General features: G+C 39.2%; 2 protein-coding genes across 13 annotated transcripts in view; both read right to left on the bottom strand.

The window, feature by feature from the left end:
• Positions 1 to 1,494: 1,494 nt before the first annotated feature.
• On the bottom strand, positions 1,495 to 9,753 carry LOC117938121 (poly(U)-binding-splicing factor PUF60-like). Of its 9 annotated transcripts, none has more exons than XM_034862545.1 (12): positions 9,655 to 9,736; positions 8,494 to 8,590; positions 8,175 to 8,270; positions 7,695 to 7,784; positions 7,189 to 7,239; positions 5,936 to 6,097; positions 5,742 to 5,834; positions 4,286 to 4,499; positions 3,962 to 4,194; positions 3,248 to 3,362; positions 2,277 to 2,524; positions 1,862 to 2,161 (listed from the first exon to the last, which is right to left on the bottom strand). In XM_034862545.1, the coding sequence occupies exons 3-12, from the start codon at positions 8,250 to 8,252 to the stop codon at positions 1,862 to 1,864; spliced, it is 1,584 nt and encodes a 527-aa protein (XP_034718436.1). In that variant the 5' UTR covers positions 8,253 to 8,270; positions 8,494 to 8,590; positions 9,655 to 9,736. The 9 variants fall into 9 exon arrangements, with proteins under 9 accessions (XP_034718441.1, XP_034718435.1, XP_034718440.1 ...); XM_034862546.1 differs by lacking the exon at positions 9,655 to 9,736 and adding an exon at positions 9,597 to 9,614; XM_034862550.1 differs by lacking the exon at positions 7,189 to 7,239 and having other exon boundaries at positions 1,495 to 2,161.
• A 1,569-nt stretch (positions 9,754 to 11,322) lies between these two features.
• Positions 11,323 to 24,647, bottom strand: part of LOC117937515 (nuclear receptor-binding protein 2-like) — a 31,273-nt gene continuing 17,948 nt past the window's right edge. Inside the window, exons 2-18 of one of the 4 annotated variants that reach the window (XM_034861525.1) lie at positions 19,918 to 20,040; positions 19,121 to 19,222; positions 18,927 to 19,016; positions 17,905 to 17,945; positions 17,717 to 17,811; positions 17,545 to 17,568; positions 17,355 to 17,441; positions 16,454 to 16,509; positions 16,267 to 16,362; positions 15,860 to 15,992; positions 15,420 to 15,522; positions 15,263 to 15,313; positions 15,033 to 15,168; positions 14,650 to 14,724; positions 14,418 to 14,481; positions 13,802 to 13,857; positions 11,323 to 13,672 (exon numbers count right to left, since the gene is read on the bottom strand). In XM_034861525.1, the coding sequence (XP_034717416.1) occupies positions 13,586 to 13,672; positions 13,802 to 13,857; positions 14,418 to 14,481; positions 14,650 to 14,724; positions 15,033 to 15,168; positions 15,263 to 15,313; positions 15,420 to 15,522; positions 15,860 to 15,992; positions 16,267 to 16,362; positions 16,454 to 16,509; positions 17,355 to 17,441; positions 17,545 to 17,568; positions 17,717 to 17,811; positions 17,905 to 17,945; positions 18,927 to 19,016; positions 19,121 to 19,222; positions 19,918 to 20,040 (1,419 nt within the window). In that variant the 3' untranslated portion in view covers positions 11,323 to 13,585. The remainder of the gene's footprint in view (positions 13,673 to 13,801; positions 13,858 to 14,417; positions 14,482 to 14,649; positions 14,725 to 15,032; positions 15,169 to 15,262; positions 15,314 to 15,419; positions 15,523 to 15,859; positions 15,993 to 16,266; positions 16,363 to 16,453; positions 16,510 to 17,354; positions 17,442 to 17,544; positions 17,569 to 17,716; positions 17,812 to 17,904; positions 17,946 to 18,926; positions 19,017 to 19,120; positions 19,223 to 19,917; positions 20,041 to 24,647) is intronic. The other 3 variants (XM_034861527.1, XM_034861528.1, XM_034861529.1) reach the window with 3 other exon arrangements.

Below are 24,647 nucleotides of genomic sequence, written 5' to 3'. Positions count from 1 at the left end.
GGCCCGCCTTACACTCCCTCTGATTGGCTATTACTTGTTGCCTTTGTTGGGTTGGGTTGGTTACGGTTAGGTAAAAGCAGTGGGATTGGGTAGGATTAGGGTAACAATGTCAATGTAAACCAACCAGAGACGGAGTAGGCAGAGCAAGGTGGAGGAGGCGGTCCTGGGGGGACTTGCTTAGCCAACATCGGCTAGTAGCTAGCTAGCTGACTAACTGTCTTTGTGCCTGGCTGCTGTTAGCTAACTAACACTAGCATAATGAACGTTCTTATCTTGCCAAATGTGTGTGGTAGCTACATTCCATTAGACGTCAAATAAATTGCCCAATGAGTGATTTTTTTTAATGCGACGAATAATGCCAGCAGCGACACCACAAGATTCAGTAACAGCCGTGCATCCCTCCACTTTGAGCTGAGGCAGGCCGGTTTGTCTCGTTGGGGGCTGGGCCGCTGCAGTTCCGTTACTTTTTAGCTCCATCTAGCGGCGGACATTAGTTGGCTTTTACTGATCCAGTGCCACTAAAAAAAAATCAAATCTATTACTAAATACAAAAAATATTGTCAGGCCGGAAATTATTAGTTAATAATAATAAATTACTCACTTAGTTAAGTCCATAGTTAGGATCTTGCCAAGTCACGGCGAGAGGACACCTCTCGACATCCTGCTGCATCAATTGCCAATTAACTTCGAATGAAAGTAAGTAATTTGCCTAACATTTGCAGTGCTCAAGTCAGACAGTTACTTTACCTTTCCTGCTCCATCCAAAATAAGGACTTTTCCTGTCATGTGCCATGCATGTAGTACACACGAATAGGTCCAAGTAGCCTTTAGAAATCGTTTTTTTTCTGGTCCAATGACCTTGAGCACAAAAGTGAACAAAACCATGCATACAGACATGACATGCATGATTAGCTACTTCGATATTGCTTTACTGTTCGTTTTTTAAGCAATCATGTTTCTTTATCAATGTAACATTCAAGAGACCGTTTGTCAATCATCCGCCTATAAATTACTCTTCCTCAACCTTGGTCATAAGTAGATAATACATCAACTAATTACGGGGCAATTGCAGAGATAAAAAAAATCTTGGCAAAAGTGAAGTTTCTCCAAAGGGTTTAACTGGCATTATTTAGTAGACAAAACAAAGGACAATTGCATTTACAGAGTGGTCAGAGGTAGAGGCAAGATACAGTATGCTGATCCTTTTTACTGATTAAGTGAAAATTGCCTACCTCTGCTTAAAGTCTGAATGATTATTAAACCGAGTATAAATAAAGTTGTTCCCCCCCTGTACAAACAGAACCAAGCTGTGGCATTTGAGAATAACCGACACAATATAAGACCATCAACAAATGCTTAAAGTACGTTTTTACTTACGAATCAAATGCTATGTTCTGCAACCACAACACAGAATTGCGTTTACCAATACCTTAAAATTTAAATGTTTCATTATTCATAACCAACCATATATAAAAAATGGCATCACACTTTTTGTGGACAAACAATAACCTTTAATCATGGAAATAAAGTGTTTACATGTCCCAGCAATTTCATGAAAGAAAAAAAGAAAAAGGAGCTAAGCAGGAAAACGTAATTGTGTTACAAGATCGGATTACAAAATTTGAAACTTGCACCAAAAAAAAAAGTTGTCTTCACAGATGAAGCAAAAATCGACATGGAAATACTTTTAATGAATCCCCTAATGGGGTGCTTAACATTAATATCAACAGCATTTTAAAAAAGAAATAAAAACATAATTACAAGTTTCAGGAGGACCGCATCTCTAGCTGCTTTCACTGTGGCTGAAATGAGTTTGGGTGACAGTTATAGGGATGGGTGCTGGTGAACCATTTTAGACACTTTATGCAGAGAGGTCACTGCTGTTGAAACGGTCTTGGTCATACACCTCCGCGACAACTTTGCGACCTCCAAACCAGCGGTCATTAAGGGCTTGGATTGCTTTGTTCATCTCTGAGGCCATGGAAAACTCTACAAATATTTTGACAATGATATCTGCATCCTCTTCTTCTCCTTGCTTTTCTTGGTATATGATGACTCTGTTGACACAGCCAAACTTGCCGCACTCTTCCGTCACCTCACCCTCCAGGTCGTCATCAATGTCTTCTGGTCCAACCATATTTCGAAGCACCATCACCGTGGACTGGAGAAGATTAAAGTGAGAATTTAACAAATAAAAAATAAAAAACATTTTGCTGTTAATGAGTAAATAAAAGCCTTAATCACTTCTCTTGACCCCCTCATTTCCCAAACCTCACCTCTGATTTTCTAAGCAGTTTCTGCATCACCATATGTCTGGCACTGCTGCCTGAAATGCTCATGTGTTCTTGGTCACTCAACATCTCTTGCCCTGTGCCATCCTGCAGCATCTCCTCTTTCTCTTCTTTCCGCTCTTGGTGGTTGGTGCCACCAACTTGATTAGACAGGACTGGAGGTGATGCAAGCACAGGGTTCACAAGACCAACCTGGGGAAGCACTGGTATGGGAGGACGCACTGGAGTCACACCTTTTAGGGAAAGGCAGACATGCAGACAGTGACATCAAATGTGCAAATCTACTTTAAAAAGAGCTAAAAGAGCAGATCTACTCTAAAAAGAAAAACAACCATAGGCACATATTTACTAAGAGTATGTGCTAATTTGACCAGATAATAAAGCACACTAATTGGGGGTCAAGGTAAATTATGTATTGATCTTGTTAAATCAAATGTCTGACAATGGATTGCAACTTTAAACAATTACAGTGGGCTAGTTTAAACCCCTTCTAAAATTGTAAGCAGCATCAAGTCAACTGGGTAGCCATACAAATTGGCAAGATACTGTATTTGTGATCCATAGACATGTTAGTTATCCAACTATGAGGATTATGACAGACTAAGTTTTTAACAGTATTGAGGTATTACAGTATACCAGGGTATTAAGGAATACCAAAAGGAGAAAAAAAGGAGATAAAAAAAAATAAAAAAAATCACCCAATCCTAAATTACTTAAACCTGGCATATTTCATCAACTGCGCAGCCATGCACAAAAATTCACAAATTGTATTGACAAGCTTTATTCATTGCAAAACAAAGTAAGCAGTTAAGACGTGGAAAAGTGTCAAAAGTTTTAAAACAATAGGTTAAGTTGCATTGCGTGTAAAGCTCCCTTGCAACAGCACTATAAAAGCACAATTATAAATTATTAAACTCTTTTATAACATGAGCACTCACTCATGTCTTAGTACACACCTGTGATGACACCTGGGGCCTGGGCAGCCATAACAGCCTGAGGTATTCCCATTTGCTGACTGAGAAGTTGGGGCGCGGCTAACGCTCCCAGGACCGATGCGCCGGCTACAGCCTCCTTAAGAGAGGGGGGCCGAAGACATTAGGTAAGGGAAACAAACAGAGAACAGCACAAGGCAGCACAGTCAACAATCACACAGTATAGCACAGAGTGAGCTCAACCTGGCCTCTTTTTAGTGAGCATCAAGATCACAAACATTACTACCGTATAGATTTACTAACAAAATCAGAATATTCTTAGCAAGTCAAAAACTTTCAACCATGACACATTTTACAAGGAACAACTGTCTGGTTAATTATTGTGACTTTTCACACTGAAAAATGGCAGTTAATGTGTTTGTGCTAACTAAGAACAATCTTAGCTTACACACCCAATCAGTGAATGGGAGGAGCTTTTATCACTTACGCTACTATAGAATATATACTATACAAAAGCAAAATCGATTTGACGCTGAACACAAACTAGATTTAAAAAAAGATTGAGCCCCAGAATGTCTCATTTTTCAGGGCAGTTAAATTGACACTGGCAGGGCAAGTGCTATTTTTATGTAATCCTACAAAACTGGGCTTCTCCCAGTCACCTCAAAACAAATATTCTATGCCCATATTTTCTTTGCTTTTTGGTGTCAATTCTAGCTAGATCTGGGTTATATTTACCTGGAAGGCCATTAAATCCCTTTGGAAGGGATTCATACTTGCCTGGGCCGTTATCTTAGCGGTGGCTGCCGCTGCGGCCACAGCTGCAGCCGGCGGCAGACCACCAGGGGTTGTGGGGGTCAGTAGGGGCATGGGCGGGGTCACTGCTTTGCCCACCCGTAGGTACTGACCCCCCAGGTCAAAGAGGTTCATAGAAGACACAGCATCCAGGGCTGACTGAGGCTTTTCATACTCTGCAAGTGAATAATAATAATAATAATAATAGTAAATAGCGGAGCAATGGCAACACAAAGAGCACGAGCGAATGAGGGCCCTCCAGCTCACCAATGAAGCCAAAGCCTCTGTGTCGCCCTGTGGTGGGGTCTCTGGCTAACGTGCAAGACTTGATCCTTCCGAAGGCTTCAAACACACTCTTGATGTCATCATCTGACAGGTCAGGGTGGACGGACGCCACGTAGATCCGATTAAAGGCGCGCGCCTCCTCTGCCAGCTGGTCAATGATGGGTTGCGCCTGACCGATGTTACTTGGCCGCCCAACCTATAGCACAGATCATACCAGCAGGGCTACTGAGTAAGGGATTATAGTACCAACCCGAGAACGCACTATCGCAAAACTCCAAATCCCTGCAGCACTAACTTTCGACAACCACCGAGTTCAATCAAAGCCACTCTCCTCCTACAATTATGACAATGCTATCCTGGCAAGTATTCTCTAGTTCTGCATATTTGCAATCCCATTACTACACTATTTGAATTATCTGATGAAGAAATTCTGAGATCTACAAACCAAACAAAAAAAAACTGCACATTTCCTGCCTGTCCTATCATTCTTTAACTCTCCACCAGGTACTGGATATTCCATGTTTTCACAAAAAGACCAGAACACTATACTATGGACAATACTTAAAGTTCTGTGTAGATCCCTTGTACTTTTCAGAAGTGTAATTTTAAATGACCACAAAGTCAAAACAAACTGGGTTTTTAAGGGGTGTCCATCAGCTGAACATAAATGTAATCACTACTAAACTTAGATTCTTGAGTTATGCAATATAGACACCTTATCAGCTCTCATTACAAGAGTGAAAAACAACTTGCCATAGTACCAATTATCACTTCATCTACAATGTAAATACAAAACTGTTTTGTAAATATCTCCGAAACTATCAAACAAGCGTTACTTCAAAACCCCCAGCTCAGCCAGTCACACTGTGCATGCACAGTGTGACTGGCTGAGCTGGTGGCAAACCGAAAAGAAAACGCATTAAGTGTATCGTGCTACTGCTACGCACCCTAAAAACTTCCTTTCCCTATTCAAGACGAGTATCTAAGTACGACTGGGATCTGTACTACAGATGGGGCGGCCAAGCAACACCAACCAGGCGCAGCCCATCATCAGCACATCTTGGACACAGAGCGACGCCACGCGCCGCTGGGCATCCTACTGGAACTGGTCACTAAAATAGCCTTGATGACATCATGGAAGCATAACACACAACACAGACAGTACACTAATCACACACACCCAGACATACGCACAACACACGCACCTGGGAATCAACAGACAGACAAGCAAAGGGGGAGAGAAATTAGTCAAATGAGTCATTTCACAAGTCATCACAAAAGCAGGTTATTTAATCATTATACCAAATTTTAGCAAGGAATCCAAATCTCTGTTTAATCAAACTACCCCAAATATAGAAAAAGGGGAGATAAAAAGTGTTTCCGTTTGTCCATGTGTACCTAAGACATCGAGAGGTACTCTTATCTCCAGACAACTCACCTTAATGTTTCTCCCCCCCAGCATGACTGAGTTCATCTGCTCCAGAGCCAGCTGAGCAGCTTCTGGCACATCATACTCCACAAAGGCAAACCCCTACACAGTCATATTCACACATTGAAGTTAGACGGCTTTAGTTGTCTTCCGCATTTAAATCAAGGTGGAGAAGAAAAATGTATACCATGATTAACACCGACCTTGTGTTTCATTGTAACAGAATCCCAAGACATGTCTATGCTCTTGATTGGGCCAAAGGGGGCAAAGGCTTGTCTGATGGTGTCCTCACCAAGCTCATAGTATATGGAGCCCACATACACCCGACACATGATGGCTAGGGCACGTTGCCGCTGAGCTGCCACCTGCCAGCCGGGGAAAACACATAAGCATTAGAGAGTAAAACAAAGGAGAACACACACACACACTAATAATTTTTTTTTTAAGTATTCTCTACTGTGCTGGCTTTGCCCCAAAATAGTTAAGCCAAGTTATACCGAGGTAGGGGGTATGGACAGGCAAATAGGGTAATAATGTGATACTGTAATCAATGTACAGAACTTTGAAAAAAAATACTAACATGTAGAACAGTTTTAAAAAATGTGATGTCACAATTTGTATTAACAATATGACCTCAATTTGGTCACTAATGACATATGGAGAAAAACACACTTAAGTGATTGACATGCACAGCCCTCACAAATATTTAGCTTCAGTAACTGACCTGTAGTCCTGGGATGCAAGTTAGGTAACAAAAGTAATTGTGGAGTTCAAACGTAATCCATACAAAGTCTTGATGAAACCTTTTAAACTTTCTTCTCAAGTATAAGAGGAATGATGGATTAACCACTGAAAGATGCTGTGTTGTTTGCGGATGCCTTTAAGTCAGCCTGCTTCTGTAATTTCATTCTATGACTAACAAAACATGTGCCTAACTCAGGACAGTTAACTTGTTAATTGACCAAATAACTTGACTTTAAGGCGGCCAAAAAGAATCCCTGTTCCAGCAGGTCTCTCATTCTGGTCCATTAAAAAAAGAAAAGAAAAGGGGGATTGCTATCCCTCTTTCGCCCCATGCCAAGAACTTTGTTTTCAAAATCAAGCAAATGCAATTTAAAAAAAAAGAAAATCAACTTTTTTCAAAGCTGTAAATTCTTAAAAAAGCCCATTAACAACCAAAGAGCTTTAAATATCTTGTTAGAAATAATGAAAATTATCCCAATCTGAGAAAAGCAAATATGTGCTTCAAAAGATAAATAACAGTCAATTGTCTCAAAGAGGATTACTAACATCATTGTAAGTACACTAGCAGTAGAAAGCCATGTTTTCTTCAAAATATGAATTCTTTGGTTAGATAAAAGGGCAGGGATTGTTGCCAAAGCAAACAATAAAAGAAGGGTAACAGTCCTTTTCCATTGGGAATGCGCACAGAAAAATAATTTAATAATCTATTGACCGATTGTAAAGGTGAGAGAGGATCTCCAAAGCCCATTGTCACTGCTGCCATCTGAAAGACAGTAAAGATGAAAAAAGTGCTGAAAAGTAGGTTAGAGATACCTTAGCTTTGTTTTTTCAATAATGTCATTGCTTTGCTAGATAGATAAAAGTGGTTAAGATAACACTACATTCAGGAGCTCCCTTTAAAAAACATAAAAATGTTTGCGGAGTTGCCTCCCCTATCTAAATTACAAAACACCACACAGCAATAAACAAACAGCATTTAACATGATAATCTATGCCTCCTTCACGATCTTTTCCACCTGGACAAGAGCAGACGCAGAAGCAAGGGCACATTGTTTACACGTGATCTTTTTCACGGCATGGGCGAGAAGAGAGTACTCCCAAGAGAGCTTTTCCAAAACATTATATATGAAAAGGCTAAGATATTCTGTCTAGAATCAAGACAACACGTGCATTACAAACTTTGTCCCGCAGAGTACCAATACATTTTACACTTCTCACCTGCAGGTTGGTGAGCTGTTGTTGCTGATGGGCAATGGTCTGCTTCACCAACACACTCTTAATGCTTTGTTCCATGGCATACTTCTTTGCCTGGACAAGGAGAAAAGTTGTTACATTCCAGTCACTCATATGAACGAACAATAGTCATAACATTACTTAGACCAACAAAAAAATGTCATGTCAATCTTTTTAGATGCATTCGATTGATAATAAATTGCAAATAGTAAAATAAATTACAAAAACACATGAAAAAGAACAAAAAAAGTATTAAGCTGCAGTCTTTGTCAAAAGTAAAAAGCTGATTAGACACCCAGTGACACATATACAATACATGGACTTTCTCCAGAATTAAACAGGTTTCTTTAGTGACCTACCCCAATTATGAGTGTTAATAAGTGCACTGATTTACTTTTAGCATGCAAACTTACACTGGTAATTACATTATCACTAAAAGGTACATGTACGTCAGGGATTTCCTACCCTCTGAAGTGCCTCCTGCTGCTCTGGGGTAAGAGGCGGCAGGCCAAGCTTGGAGCCTGTGCCCTGTCCATTCTCCATCGTCAGAGCTTCTCCTCCCTGCAATTCAAAAACAGCAATTAAAGAAAAAAAATACTACAAATGAGAAACAAGAGTTTGGAGATTTAACACCTGCCTTTATGCAAATACAAAACTATATTTTTCCAGTAAAAAATAAATAAATAAATAAATCACCTCACACAGCACATGTTATCATTTAATATTCTAGCATACAGGACATACACCCGGATTTAAACCTGGTGGGACGGGACAAACTCCTTACCTACGCAACCCGCTAATCGCTGGGTCCACCAGACTGAGGCAGGAAAGCCCCCAAGGGGAAGAGGACTGATGGGGAAGCTTTAACAATTCAACAAATTCTAGGGGAAATAAAAAATTCCTTCAGACTAACAATAAGAGAAACAGGCAGCTAGGGCTGGGTACCGAACTTCAATACTTTTAGGCACGGACCGAATTTCCTCCTTAGCATCGAGTATGGAAAAAGTGCCTCTCCATTCACTATCTATGGAGTAAATTTCATCAGTAACAGGGAGCTAATAAGCATGCTTATACCAAGATCTAATAATGCTTGCCACTGGATCTCTAACGTTACAGAACGTAGACCACGCAGAAAAAAAACCAAATGTTAAAAACAATGGCTCACATGTGGGGTGTTGTATTTTAAAGATGAATAACTACAGTGTGCGTCACATGTAATGTGTAATTTCTTTTTAAATGGATTTCGAAAAAAATCTATTGTTCAGGAACCGTTATCTAATTCACAAAAATGTGAACGATACCCAGCCCTACAGGTAGCTGGCATTATTTTACATTGCAATGTTCACAAGACAGGCCGTCTGTACTTCAATTGTAGCTACTCAAAGAAAACTAGAAATAATACAATTAGAATTCTAAAGGCTCGGCACCATTGATTTATGCGATGAGTAATGACTTTTCCTTCCTATAAGGTTCCTAGATTTTAGTTCGCCAACGTTAGCGTGATGCACATGAATGCTAATGACGGAGCTCATCCTAACATAAGCTACATTATCGCTAGATAACGTACAAACAGCGGGCTAAGGTTAAACCTTAAGCGAACACGGGATTAGCTAAAGTCGATATGGACATTAACTACGAACCATCCGTACTACACCTTAATGATTATTGCATAATTATTACCAAAAGTCCCTACGTGATCATCGAGGCCTGGTTTCAGTTTAGCTTAGCTACGTTATCTTTGTTGCTAGCAAAGAGCTAGCTGATGTTAGCTAGCTAGGCATTCATTACAATGGCGTTTGAAGCAACTTCTATTTTCCCCAATGAGATATATTATTTCACAGGATATAAAGTACAAATAAATTCCACTAAACATCACGAATTACTTACGCAACCGCCACTGTAGCTGGAAATGTTAATGTGTCTATTTATCAAGGGATTTATTTACCGCAGTTTCTGTAACCGCCATGAAGCACACCGTCTTGGAAAGGCCCACACCACAACGCTCGCGAGATCCTGACGGTTTCGATGTAAAGTATCGCGATAATCTAACCATGGGGTGGATGTGAAGTTTTTTTCTCTCTTTGTTTTTTTATTTTGAACCAGTAAGCATGAAAATTGTGTGACTAAAAACAGTAATACTTTTCTTTTTACCGGATACATAAGAAAATGTACATAAAAACAAAGGAGAAGAAAAGCATAAATCAAGCAAAACACTAAACATACCAGGGGTCAGCATAGAATAGATAGAAAAAACAGTATATTAAGTAAAAATATTCAATAAGGACCACGATCTTACATTTTAATAGCTTTTCTTTTTTGCCGGAGATATTTGCGAGCGTGAAAAAAAAAAAACCTTTCCACAGTACCAGTGTCTTAATATGCATCAGCATTTATTTTTTGAAAAAATTAAAGTGAAAAATTATAAATCTTCTAATCTTATTGTAAAATGGGATTTATGGAAATGGGGGACATTTGATGAGATTTATTTTATGAATATTTAGATAACAGATTACCTTTTTTAGGGTTACTGAAACAAGTCACATATTTCCATCAATTGTAGCTTCATAGTGTATTCTTTTTCTTAAGTTAAGAAGGGAGCTATAGGACATGTTGTACCCTGCCTGTAATTCAGTAATCTTAAAAAAGGCCACCTGTTAACTAAATATTCACAAAATAAATCTTATTTTACAATATAAAAGATAAATCTAAAAAATATCTAGCCACAGTTTAATCGTTTAATCTCACGGTGGAATGTGTTAAAAATAATGTCATGTCTATGGTATTGGATTTATCTTGGTAGCTTTTAACAAAACATTACCCTCATAAATTCAAAAAGTATCTCTTCTTCCCTACAATTATTATTTTTTTAAATAGATAATCCCTCAATTAAAGTTACATCTACACTTTCAAGAATTGTATGGGATATGTTACCATATATACAACTCATGGTCTTGCAAATACTTGACATTTGTTTGTAACACTAGTTTATATTCGTGTAACAGACTGAACCAACAAGGTTCTTTTGAAAGTGAAAACCATATCTTTTTTAATTGATTTCAGCTCCATATTTATTGGCAGAAGAACAAACATCTCCATTCTTGCAATATGTACCTTTTTGTGTTTGTTTAGTTTATTAAACACTGGTCAGTTGCACAATTTAAAATTATGAAAGAAAAATCAGCTTCAATCTGATTATGTTTGACTCAAATGGTCCAAAACTACATTTAGTTTTTTCCCCCAATAATAATTTGGCTTTTCAACACCAAATTCTATATGTAATACAGCCTTACTAATGTCAAGCTCTACTGTCCCTTTTCCTAAGTTTGTCTAATTAGGCAACAGTGATTATAGCTCTGATATTGTAACTGTGATAGAACCGCAAGCAAAGAAGTGAGGGAATGTGGGGGTGATATGCATTTTATTTTTCAATCATTTTAATATATATTTACCATGAAACTGGAGACGCCTATTAATTAAAATCATAACACATATATATATATATATATACATACATACTTGTTATAATCCTTTAAGAAAATGTGTTAATGTGAACATCAAAATATACTCAATACATACTGGGATTTGTCTCAATTAATGAATTTCCAGACATAGCCATCATGTCAATTTGTTTATTGTCATGTAATTAATTGCCATAGCTACAATATTTAACAAAGGTTTAAGTAGAACACATCCAAAGGCAAGTTCATTCTACAGATTCACAGGAAAAGAAGTAATTTTACATAAAATAAAACTGATATGGATATATATTTTTTATTTAACATTCATTTTCTTGGTCAGGTCTCCTCTGGAACCAAACTGTGACTGACAAAGGCAAAAGTTTTGAATCGATGCAGGCTATTAAGACATGCAGCTTACTAGATCAAAGGAGAGCAATAGTGGCACGGCTCTCTAAAAGTGAACCCCTTTAATAGCCACAAATAAATATGTACACCACAGCCCAGAGTTGGCGAGTGTCTGTGAGAACTCAGGGCTCCTGTTTTCAGAGACACACTGATAAGAAGGCTTGACACAGAGTAGAGTAAGTACTAATGACACTTACTAAAACCGCGACCGTACAGACGCGGGAAACCAATGAAGCAGAGCTAAATGAGTCTGACAAAGAAGAGTACGCTGCGGAAGACCGATCGGACAATTCGTTATTGTTGTTTTTTGCTGTCCAGTTTTGTAGAGAAAAAAAATCCACCCAAACGGGAGTCTTTTTTTTAACAGTGCCAAGACTGGATTCTTTACAAGAAAATTTGGCAGAGCTGAAGGACTGCATTCTATTTTTGTGTTTGTGTGGGCTGCAGTGCAATAAATCCCCAAGTTCACACTGTAATTGTCTGAAATAGTAGATCTGATACTAGGCCAAGAACATGTTCAAAGCAAAATGTTCCTCTCTTTTATCAGAGATTCTGATTTATCTCCTGTAGCCCAGGGAAACCTCCAGAGGTTAGCACTGTCATCAATTACATAAAAGTGAAAATGCTAAACCATACACTCTTAAAGATTGAGTAGATTTTTTTTTTTTTAAAACACCTGTTAACACTAAACAAGTTCAGTGTTATCAAATATCCTTAGATGGTTTAAGAAATACCGCAAAAATAAGTATAGCAATAATATCAACAATATGGCAAGTTTCGTTAGCAAGTCTTAAGATCACATCACCAACACCATTCATCCCAGTTATACAGGACTGGGATTTTTACTTCCAAAGCTTCCCGTGATGTATTGCAATGTTTGTACATGAACTGCAGTTCTTTCCAAACTGACATTTACTGCAGTAGAGAGCTTATCACCTGGTCCATTTATCCAACATACAAAGGCTTCAGCTTTTACTGGAGCTGCCATTACTGTCAGGCTCATCTTCACATTCACATTGACTATGTGGACTCGTGATAAGAGACGGGAACTAGTATGAATCAATGCATCTGGATTTAAAACAAAAAGTTAGCCTGAATTAGTTAAATTACAAATTGCTAAGTTGGGTATGATACGGTTTCATAAGGAAATTTTGTCCAAAGTACATTGCCATATCAGGCACTTTGCAAGTCTTTGGCTTTCAGAACCCTTTCAAAGGGAAAACCCTTAAGAGCACTACAGGCTAAAAGAGAGGCATCATCTCATTGCTCGTCACTACGTTTAGGCATGGTGTGTTTAGAAGAAGTAGACTTTGATCCAAGAGTGCAGTGAGGTGTGTTAACTTTGCACATCATAAAAAGCACACACAAAAATACAGGCTTGTGCAAAGCTTCTATTGTTCACAGTTTAACAGAAATAAATAAGTCAACTGAATGAGTATTAACAGTGCATGTTGGACGGAATATTAAATTCCTCAAATTTTAATAAACGGAGGGCTGTGGCTTGTAAGGGAGAGGGGCTTTAGTAAATTACTTTGATTGTAATTCAAAGTAAATAATCACCAATCAAAGTGGACACTGGAGTGCAAACAAGCAATGAAATGTCCTTCTAAAAACACAGCTGCTGCATTTGTAAGTAAAACATATACGTTCTGAATAGTGGTAGTATGGAAAAGTTGTCAAAATATGTTAAGGCATGATAGCCCTCTTTAACAGGGAGTTTAAAAATCTTCCACTGTTTTGTGGGATTGCCGAACACAGCCATGATGCCTCTGGCCCCCTAACCAAAGGTGCCTTTGGTTTCTTTCTCAGCGCTGGTGTTTCTTTGTTGTCTCTAGGATGATTTACTGACTGTCCCAGCCCAGCATCCTTCTGTATTTGTCCTCTTTTTGATCTCCAGCTGGGTCAACTTCTTTCCTGGCTGTGTCATACTGTCTGCTGCCTTCTCCATTATTTGATCCGTGAGGTCATGGTTTGGGCCCCTCCATCTGGGCCAGACACTGACGTGACTCCTCCTCACTGTGTGCTCCCAGAGGCGAGTGCTTTGACCCGGTGACGGCTGATGGCGTCCTCCAGGAACACTGCTACCTTCTCACTGTCCTCCTACACAGCACACAGGACATTTTTGGAGTGTATATATGAGTTCTTGTTTTGCTTAAAAATGCAAAAATCACAGTAAGCACATTTATACATTTTTGTTGACAAAGATCATAAAAAAGCTTTTATATCCACCTCATTTATGAAGGCATAGTGAACAAGTTCACTGGCAAGGTCTTTGGAGGTGTCAGCTGAAAGTTTCACATAAAATATTTCAGGCACACAAAAAAAAAAAATCGGCGATAAAATGAAAGTATTTTATAAGTATGTCATTTTCTCTATTTTTCTTATTGTCAACCAATCCATTAAAAAGACCAAAACAAACAAGGGATTGATCACCAATAAGCCACACTGCTGCGCTGGGTGACATGTTTCATAGTTACCATAACCATGGGTACAGCTGGGTAAGGTTAGATTGTAAGTCAATCTGCCACTGAAAATAGTCCCCAACAAATGGACTATATGCACTATATACCCCTGTTTGAGAAACATTTGGTACAAAACAATGTCCATCTGTTACTGGAAAATACTGAGCTTGTTTATTCTTGACTTATTTTTAAAGATTTCTGTCTTTAATAGAAGCCAATGGGCTTGGGTCTGAGAGACACAGAAAGGCTGGAGATGTTGGAAGGTACAGGTTGAGAAACAGACACTTTGGTGGTTTCGGTTTTTTTACGGAGTTTGCGGACAATAAGATAAATATAGAATAACGCTGGCCTTCTCTTTTAAGGCACAGTTGTTGTCAACTTACTTGGAAGGATGTCACAGCTAAGCTGTCTATGAAGTTTGTCATCCATCTTCAGAAACAAAGACAGCTGGGGAGAGATCAAACAGTCCAATTTAAATCACTATAACTGACTGAACTTCTACAAATAATGTTGATACAGAGCTTTTAGAAGAATGTTACTGGCAAAAAAAAGACCAAATATGCTTGATTTTTATGGAGCCCAACTAAAGGGTTTTTACTAAAATAGGCAAAGTACCTGTAATACCATGTGACTCACATGAGTTTTGGTCCCTTCTTCATTTGACTCCAAATTACAGTGCATTTGAACAACCTACAACACCAACAGACATAAAGTATGAAGAGCGTTACAGCAAAAAATAATAATTTTTTGGGGGGTGATAATAAAAAGGCATTATAATAATAATGATAATAAATAGACTTGTTACATAGTTTAAAGACCTCCCTTTTGGTTATGTAAAGGCATTATTTGGTTTCCACAACCTTTTTTTTGACATATTGTAGAAACTGGACTGTAAACATCCTCTTTCATGTACATTTTATAACCTCACACATGTTTGCTCTGTAGCAAGCCAAAGTGTGTATCTAACACTGTTTCGTGGTGATTTTTGACAGTCTTACCTTCCTCGTTTCCGTCTCCTGGGGTTCAGGAGTCGGCGTCTTGACCGTCTCAACCTGCTCCTGAGACAAGGAGAGGGCACGGGGGACGGGGTGAAGTCGAGATGAGGCGAAGTTCATCAATGGGTAAATCCCATTCCTGAAGAGAGGGGACAGGACAACATGCTGAACTTTATGCTGCAGTCACAGCCATAACTGATACAAAATGAGTATAACACTAAAGTTCCACTTACTTGACGTCCTCCAGAAACTTGTCAAGTTCCAAAGGGGAAACATGGGAATATCTACAGGAGGTGAAGAAACACACAGCAGAGCAGAGTGAGGGTTGTGCTTCACATGTCATGTCAACATATTCACAAGTAACCAAAGATACGAGGTGCGTAATTTTACTTGAGCTGAACTCCCTGTCTGTCTTCATGTTTAATCTCCGCCATGACAGCGTTGGGGTCAAAGGACTTGGTTTTCTCCTCCACACAGTTTTCTGGGAGCAAGTCTGTGCAAGAAAGAGGCAAGGAAAAAAAAAGTGTGGACATTAGTCACACTGTCTTTTCAAAATCTTTTTTTTTAAAGCTTTAACTACAGAAGTGTATGCTAAAGATAGCAAATATATTGTAAAACCCATAAAGCTGGCTCCTCAACAGGATAAAATGTGTTGAATTATTGATTTAAGAATTTTAAATGATGGATTTTGGGGGGAAAAAGATACATATAGTACAGTTCTAAAACCTGCTTGGCACACAGAAGTAATCACATCGATCTGATGCATTCATGTGCATTCAAGAGGAGGCTTTTTGTGTGGTAAGCTTGGCGTGTGGAGGTGAGAAACTCACACTGGTTGTTGATGAGACAGTGGGCGGCGAGCAGTTTGAGGGAGTGGACCTCGAACAAGACTCGGTGGAACAGAAGGTCGTGAGCTGTAGGACGGAGCTTGGCTTCGTGACGCAAACATGACTGGGTGAACTCCTGCAGAAAGTAACGAGACACTGAGTCCAACACATAATTACATGACTGCACGGTATGACCTAGTTTACCGAGCATCACGCTGGGTTCTGGATTTACTGGCATGTTTTACTGAACCATTCACCAAAACTGTACAAAGTCTCTGCATGTGGTAAGAATTAAACCTAGTAGCATAGTGGAATGTGTAGGCGAGTGTTAGTAGTGTAGTGTCTTCATTTCCATGTTGCCCTGGTTGCACTGGTGTATATTTAGGACATGAAGTATTGATAAGACTCACTCTCATGGGAGGGTCTTCCAGGGATTGACCTGCAGTGATGATGGCCTCCTTGGACACAGCAATATCTCCATTGGCCTGGATCTCCAGTACTGCCATCTAGAGGTGCAAAAAATCTGTTAACACAGTCACACATAAACGTGCACACACACATACACAGAAGATAATCTCACAGTTCTGTTTCTCTCACCTCTAGAGCACAGATCCCAAAAGAGAAAATATCTATGGCATAATCATCTTCGTCAGCTAGGAACAAAAATGGAGAAGAAAAAGTTGAAGGAAGTGAGACACATAGATAACTTTAAGGAAGAGCTTGCCCCAAAATGAAAATGTAGTAGGATTGAACCTTATTGCAAACAACCAATTAACCATTCTAAATTGTACAGCTCTAAAAGCAGTTCAAAACATGAATTTCTGAGTGGGAGAAAATGAATGTTGTGGCTTTCACTGTGGCTCCAATGATCCTGACACTCATTACCTCACTACGTCTTAAAATTACAGTCATCAGGTCCCAAACTTCCCACAATTCTCCGGTGGAAGAATCTACACTCGGATGCAAGGTTGGTACTACCATTTTAAGGTAGCATCACCCAAGCTCTTTTGGGCACTGCCTAAGACGAATAAATGTAACCAAAATGCTTTTCTCAAGTCTAAAGATTAGCTTTTTGTGTTTTAATTTTTTTTTAAATCTGCTCTAGCTTTTACACCGTTTTAGACACAGATATGGTAGTAATAATAATCGTCCAAAATAATGTGAATGTTTTTTTTAAATTTAATTAACAAACGTATGTTTTCTTGAGGGAGCACCTCTAAACTCCCTGCTAAAAAATTGCACATAATTCTTCCACAAACATAGGGAAAACAGTGAGATATCAAAAAAACAACAACATGGATATGCAGGCGCTTCTGAACTAAAAAAAAGCTGTTTTGGTGATTTTACCAAATTTTAGGGGAGCATTATGTCACATTAGAAATGGTGGGAATGACTGAATTTTCACTTTGGGATGAATCATTCAGTTAAAAACAAATGAAGATAGATTTGATAGCATTAAAGTGACAGCGGTACACAACCTCCACTCCGTCACACTTACATCCATATTCTGGAGCAAAAAAATGAAGATTCCTCTGCTCATCGCGATGTTGCCTCGCTTTACCGTGGACGCTGGCATCTGGAAAAACTGGTTACAGAAGACACCAATAGTATATTTACGTTGGATGAAATAAATTGATACAAATGACACAAATTAAAACATATTTGCTACAAAACTATCCATTTCTTACCATTAACAAACAACCGATGCCACACTGTGGAAAGAAAATTAAGCACAATTGAGATATTTATTCTGTTTAGAAAATCTGCAGAGATTAATTTCCAGCAATCCACAGTCTGGGGTTACAAAATGGATGGTCTATGCTGGTTGTAGTAACATAAAACGCCCTGCTGGGAGCAGACCTGAGCCGATCTTGATGAGGCCGTTGTGCTGAATGAAGATGGTGTCGCACGTCAGGTTGCCATGGATTATCGGTGGATCACAAGAGTGCAGATAACTGCCAGTAGATAATAAACCGTGAGATTAATGTGATGTCTGAGATAATGGAAATCTCTCATGTTAAAATCCTGGGGAAGAAATCAGTCAGTACCTGAGGGCAGAGAGAATCTGGGTGCACCATCTCTTCCAGGCCTAAAATATAGTGTAACAGAGCAACATGAATCCTCTAAAGACACAAATCCCTCCCTCATTCTCAGGTTCCTATGTGAAGAATACCAAATATACCACAATATAGCACTGTTGCTATGGCTTTATTATAGAATAAAAAACAGCAGATGTAAAAGACAGAAAAAAGAGAGAGGAGGAGATGCAGATTTCAAACCCAAGCTAGACACTCACTGGCCACTTTCTTACGTCCAACAACTGCTTTCTAATGCAAATGTCTAATCAGCATATCACATGGCAGCCAAGGTTTCAACTTCAAAAGGTTGTTACCAAGCATCAACAGAATGGGGAAGAAAGGTGATTAAAGTGAATTTGAAGCGGACATGGGTGCTGGTTTTTGAGTTTTAAAATTTCAAAAACTGCTCATCTACTGCGATTTTCACGCGCAACCATCCAATGGTTGGATCAGCATTTGGCATAAACAACATAAAAAGCAGGGATCCATCCTGCCATGTATCAAAGGTTCAGGATGGTGGTGGTGGTGCAATGGTGTGGGATATTTATTTGGCACAATTTGGGCCCTTAAGTACCAATTGAGCATTGTTGAATTCACTTCACTCAAATGGCCTCAACAGTCCCCAGATCTAGATCCAACCGAGCATCTTTGGGATGAGCACCTCTGGCAACTGTGTGATGCTCTCATGCCAATATGGACAAAATATCGGAGGAATGTTTTCAGCACCTTGTTGAATCTATGCCGCAAAGAATCGAGGCAGTTCAGAAAGTAAAAGGGGGGCCAAACCGGTACTAGCCAAGTGTACCTAATAAGGTGGCCAGTGAGTATATATGTCTGAGCAGACTGAGTCACCAGGGTGTCCTGTTACATCATCTCTAATCCTGCAAGAAATATGGATCTGAATAGTGATGGGGTGCAGTAACCTAGGCCACCACCAGGAGACAGACTGAGCAAGTACACTACAGCAGCAAATATGACCAGAAAACTCTCACCTTTACATTCATTGTCTTGTGGTTCTTCTTAGTTTTCTTCAGAAACTGCTTAAGGCTGCCCGATGACATGTATTCTGTGATGAATATAACCTGTGGGCCACAAATGGAGTTAATTCACAAATGTGTGTGCGGAAGGAAATAAAAGGACAGAGGGAGAAAGAAAGACCAGAGAAAGGAGAAAAAACAGATCATACCCGTGCCTGACTCTCCTTCATGTCCAGCCAGTACTTGTGGAACTTGACAATGTTGGGGTGTTCGACCTGCATCAGGTTTTCAAACATCTCCTTGATCTTCTCCTAAAAAAATTTTTTTTTAATTAAATTTAAATTAAAATAAAAACACCCAGCAGAGGAGGTTCAGCACTTTAAACATTACATCATGGACCAAGAAGGGTCCATCAATGCCTTGTCCTTCTCCAATAAAGCTAAAACTATAAGTTTAAACAATTCAGATATTGGATTAATTGTAATATTTTTATGAATGAAATCATTTTAAACTTCATAAATGTTTATATTTGATGGTTGTCTTAGATTGTAATTATCTGAATACCTTTGAGTTTTGGACAAAATTAGCAACTTTTATGTGCCACGTTTTTCTTTTTTCTTTTTGATACATACCCAATAATTATTAAAGACCTCTAACTCACGGTCCATAAAACATTTTTGAGAATATAAATATTTTTTTTCATTTCTTTATAATATATATAAAATATAATTAAATCTCATTAAAATACTTTTGACTCCTAGCAACAAATACATCACAGAAATTTCTGAAGGCAAACCCTTCAATAAAGAACAGCTGGACTGCAATCAGTCAATGAAATAAAATGTATAGCGGCGTTGACCATTATCTTAGGACTAGGATATGAACAATGTGTTCAGTCCCTTCTAGTCATAATAATAGATAATAGATAAATAGATTATACTGTTATAAATAGATCATAACAGTAAATACTGCCTGTCTTGGCTGTAGGGAATAAGAGCAACAGTACCTCCTGTGCTTTGAAGACCTTCTTGTCTGAGAAGAGCACCTCGTTCCACACCACCTCCACGCCCTCCTCTGTGTCCATGGCCAGAGAGGCACTTTCCACACCTGGGACATTGCCTTGGCTCACCTGCAGGGGGCAGAAAGGAACACATGTAGGACTTGGCATGATGCTATACTACAACCGCAAGTACACATGTATTGCTGTCCTAGTTTTTATACCACAACAATGACATTAACTGATTTATTCAAACCTTTTATACATGGCGATACAGAGGTTTTACCAAGTCAAATTTAAGACCTGTTAAGACCTTTATGAATGAAATTTAAGATCTACATCACCACATAAAAGTACAATGAAATGCAGAGTCACAAATGTACTTGCAAAGTAGATAAATGTTTTCAAATTGAATAAAAATGGACACAAAGTAATAATAATCTGTACATATACAGCAAATTACATTTGGACTATCAAAGGAAGAACTACTACACCACAGAATAAATAAAAAACATTTCAGTGAGCATTAGAGGTTGCGTTACATGGACGTAGGAAAATTATGATGTCTTTACAATTATTTAAGACCTGGAACACAATGCTTCCGCAAATTAAGAGCTTTTTTTGAAGGCCTAAAATTAAGATGTTGACATTTTAGACTTTTTCTTTTTTGTACTTTTAAGATCCAGTGGAAACCCTGATTAGCATTCATTTAATAAGTCTAATAATCACTCCCATCCTAGCTCTCACCATTGATTGTGCCTGCAAACTGTAAAACTACTGTGAAAAACAAAGCAGCATTACAGAGCCTTTGTTAAAATACTCAACAAAAAAGCCTGTCTGAAATGATTAGACACCTCCCTTGCTTTGACTATAAGATCTGCTAAAAGCTTCATAAACCCATTCACAGAGATCCGACAGTGGCAGCTCCACTAATAACAAGCTGACTCTATTAGGCGCTATGAATTTAAGCCCCGTCCAGTTCAGTTTTTCATCCGTTAATGCATTAAAAGGCATCAGTGTGGCTAGATGGAAGATAATTCACCATACCAATGATATGTTAAATGTTGCCAGCCAGCTATAACATGTGGTGATGAAGAGTAAAGAGGGACGACAGGATGAGCAGCAGTTTGTGGAAAGAGGAAAGGGGTGGATTAGTAGCGGACAGAGAGAGGGAGGGGAGATGAGATGAGATGATACACGGCCCACAAGATGGAGCAGGTGGCACTGGAGATCCAAGAATTGCAAAGAAAAAAGGGAAGCAGAGTGGAGTGGAGAGGCAGTGGCTAGGTCAATAATCTGGAAGAAACAGACGGGCCTTCAAGAGTGTTTATATAACAACGGCAAAGAGATAAAGACACATAATATTGCTGCCTCAGCTGTAGACCTGACGTGACCTCCTGATACTTTTATGCAGCAGAAGTCGTGGTGCAAGGAGTAAACCCATTGCTAATAACCATGATGCAATCCTGTATTGCGTGATAGTATTAGAGAATCAGCGTCTGGCCTCTGACCTCTTTGAGATTTCCTGACGAGGATCAATTAAGTATTAGCTCCAGAGAGAGAACGTAGAACCATTGATTTACGTGTTTATGGCCCAAACTGAGAACTTTAAATCAGTGGTACAATGTCCCAGCGGATTTGCCACCAGGCTGCAAGGAAATAATATAATGCTGTGGCATGCAGCTGAGAACTGACGCAGAGCTGAATGACGGGGTAGCAACTGAACAATTATTTGTGCTTCTCTCTCCACTCCAATTACTACGTATTACTGCTCAAAGCTAAACATTGACTATCCTACAGAGCTCCACGCTTCATGACATCATCATCATCTAACACTAAGTGATGAAAGGAGTCAAAAGACGTCTCTCTGGGTCTGGCTCAATAGCAGGTTTGTTAACAAAACAACAAGCAGAAGACAAACATCAATCACCACCACAAACGCCTACATAATAATAATTCAGATTCTTCCAGACACTGCAGATATTTTCTTGAGCCTTGAGACAAAGAAATGCTTGTTGGCCACTGTGGTTTGTTTATTGCACAGCCTACAGAGCAGCAGTAGAGCTCTCTTTATAGACAAGGGTGGGCAGTGGAGAATATATGAGATAATCTCAGTACTCCCCCTCTACAAGAAATGATAATCTGATTAGTGGTATTACACGGCGTAAACCCAATCCTCTGACTGGCTGACAGAAGAGGGAGTTCCTTTGCTTAAATGAGATATCAGAAAGGAATCAATCCAGTTTCCCTCTTGCGTCAGGACTCGGCTGCTGTTTATTTTTTCCAGAGTTTGAGAAACACTTGGTCTTCTGTCCCAGCGTCTAGTGTCCCAGAGGTTTAACGGGGTGTATTGCGTGCGTGGTCATGTCAGCGCGAGACTCGTAAACAGCTACACTGGATGCTCGGCTGTGATTGGCTGCTTTAAGGGAGGGGGGTTTGGGGTGTGGAAGGAGATTTAAAGGATCGTGTGTTCATGTCAAAACAACTTCTATTCTTAACTTTATTCACTCAACAATTAAACCAGGTAAAACTGGATGTTAAGGCTGTCACCCTAACCTCTCATTATCTCACCACACATCTTACTCACATTACTTTATTCCTTTTTATTTTTAAAGGAAAAATCTGGACAGCACAGGGACAAAACCAAGAAACTACACTACAGGAACCTTGTCGTGCTATTCTAACATTGGGCATGGGTATGTATCCCATCTGTGCCTCTTCTTCAGTCCGCTTTAATGACGGCTACCAAAAGTAGATGGCGGGACACATCACTTCCCTCTCTTCTTACGTGCAGCGTATCACTCCGCCATGGTTAACACAGCATTATGTATGCATTTAAACCCCAAACATTTTATGCAACATAATCTCGGATGCAAGGGAAGTTGATCAACCAATTAAATAAAAATCACCACAAAATAAATGTCATCTTTAATGGGCACCTTCCCTTTCCTTTAGATTCTGTAAAATCCTTATTGTTCAGCACAGCAGATTACCCAGAATCCACTGGTGTTTGAAGACAGAAAGTGAAAGAAATCATATTTAAATGGTATTTCAAAAGATTTGGATTTAAAAACTTTTTTGAAACTTTTAAATCATATACTTTATTACACCAGTTACACCAGTTTATGAAGTACACCACCCCAAGCTACAAGTAAGTCTAATACTACAGTCAGACTATTAATAATAACTTCCTACATTAATATTCAGTTTCAAAACTGTTGTATTTTGTTTTACATTTTGTCCATCTCATTTATATCTATGAGAATAGACTTCATTTATTTTGACTTAAATTGATGTTTATGCTTTTGACAGACACATCCTGCTACGTGCAGAGCTGAATTGGCTTTTGGTATACAACACTTGCATGGCTAGATCCAAGTAGAGGAAAGTGCAAATCTCAGTTGGCAGAACATTTGCAGTGACAGTTTTATTGCCCAGAATCAGGGTAGGATCTTTTACATTTGGCACAAGAGCAGCAAATTATCTTAAAATGAGAAAAGGTGCTTGATGAACGGACAGGGGAAAGGATTAGCAGAGGACTAAACTTAAGTACAGCAGCTCTTTCAGCTTGAATCTCCCTGCAAAGGCGTATATAAGTGTCTTTGTCTGAGACTGTGTGGGTCTAAGCTTTATTGAGACAAAGAGCTTTGTCTCCCAATCGTCGGCATCTCGCCTTCACTGAGCCTCTTCCTACACCTTAATACCTCAACAATGAGCTGATGCTCACGCTCCACATTAATATTTAATAAGCTGATTTTGAACAGGCTACACCCAACTGCATCACTTTGTACTAGATACTTGTTGGTGCCTGTACTGTATGTAAATGAATGCAGACTTCTTTCTTTGTTGCTTTGTACTTTCTCTCTCAGAGATTTCACTGGCATCAAAGGGGCGCAGGATGAAAGAGTTACCCAAAATGCAAGAGTTAGAGAAAATCAAGTCTGCAATGAGGATGTGTGAATAATGGGGAAAAAATGCACCCTCTTCAATTTAAGCAGGGCATTAAATATTGTAAATCCCCCAAAAAACAAAAAAATAATGTATTGTGATTACAGATAATTGTAAATACGGGTAATTAGATGATTACATCTCTGACTTAATGTGCATTTGATGCAGGTGAAACCTTCATTTTCTGACAGTATGACTTTTTTTAAAACTTCTTTCATTTTTTCTTGCCTACGCCCTTTTACATCTATAAAACACAGTTCAGTTCCTGTTCCGCATCAACCTGCTAATAAGCAAGCACCAAAGCAAACCAGACTTCACAGCGAACACGCTGAACAACCATCGTGACCTCATGCTGCTCCTTGAGCCGCCTCGCACTCCTTGTTCCTGTCCGGTCAGCGCCAAGGCCTTAAGGCACTGACCGTCTGGTGACCCTCAACCAGCTACACCGGCCGCCGCTCTACAGTCCGCCTTCACATCTCCCTCCTTCTGTTGTCCAAGGAATGACACATGTGCAGCACACAATCAGGTTAGTGTGTGTGTGTGTGTGTGTGTGTGTCCATTCAGCTCGAAGACTAACATGATGGCAACAGTTGTGACAAGTCAAACTGGGGGTGCAGGAAATGTGCATCTCAACCCTTTACATTCACAATTTTGTTAGGTGACAGTATGTTCTGCTTGATGGATTGTAAGTCATCAGGCAAAAATCATGTTAACTTGCTTGGGACATTTTCTCAGATTATTGCCCTTCATAGCTCACATCACATTAGCTAAATCTGCTGCCGAGACCTCAC

Source organism: Etheostoma cragini, chromosome 22, assembly GCF_013103735.1.
Source record: "Etheostoma cragini isolate CJK2018 chromosome 22, CSU_Ecrag_1.0, whole genome shotgun sequence".
Taxonomy (NCBI): Eukaryota; Metazoa; Chordata; class Actinopteri; order Perciformes; family Percidae; genus Etheostoma; species Etheostoma cragini.
This window is presented reverse-complemented; position numbering and strand designations above follow the sequence as displayed.

Coding starts and splice junctions, on each gene's coding strand:
- LOC117938121 (XM_034862544.1), bottom strand. CDS start 9,675: ATGGCGGTTACAGAAACTGCG. Junction 4,195..4,285: donor CAGAGGCTTTGGCTTCATTG/GTGAGCTGGAGG, acceptor ATTCACTTGCAG/AGTATGAAAAGCCTCAGTCA. Junction 2,525..3,247: donor GGCCCCAGGTGTCATCACAG/GTGTGTACTAAG, acceptor TTTCCCTAAAAG/GTGTGACTCCAGTGCGTCCT.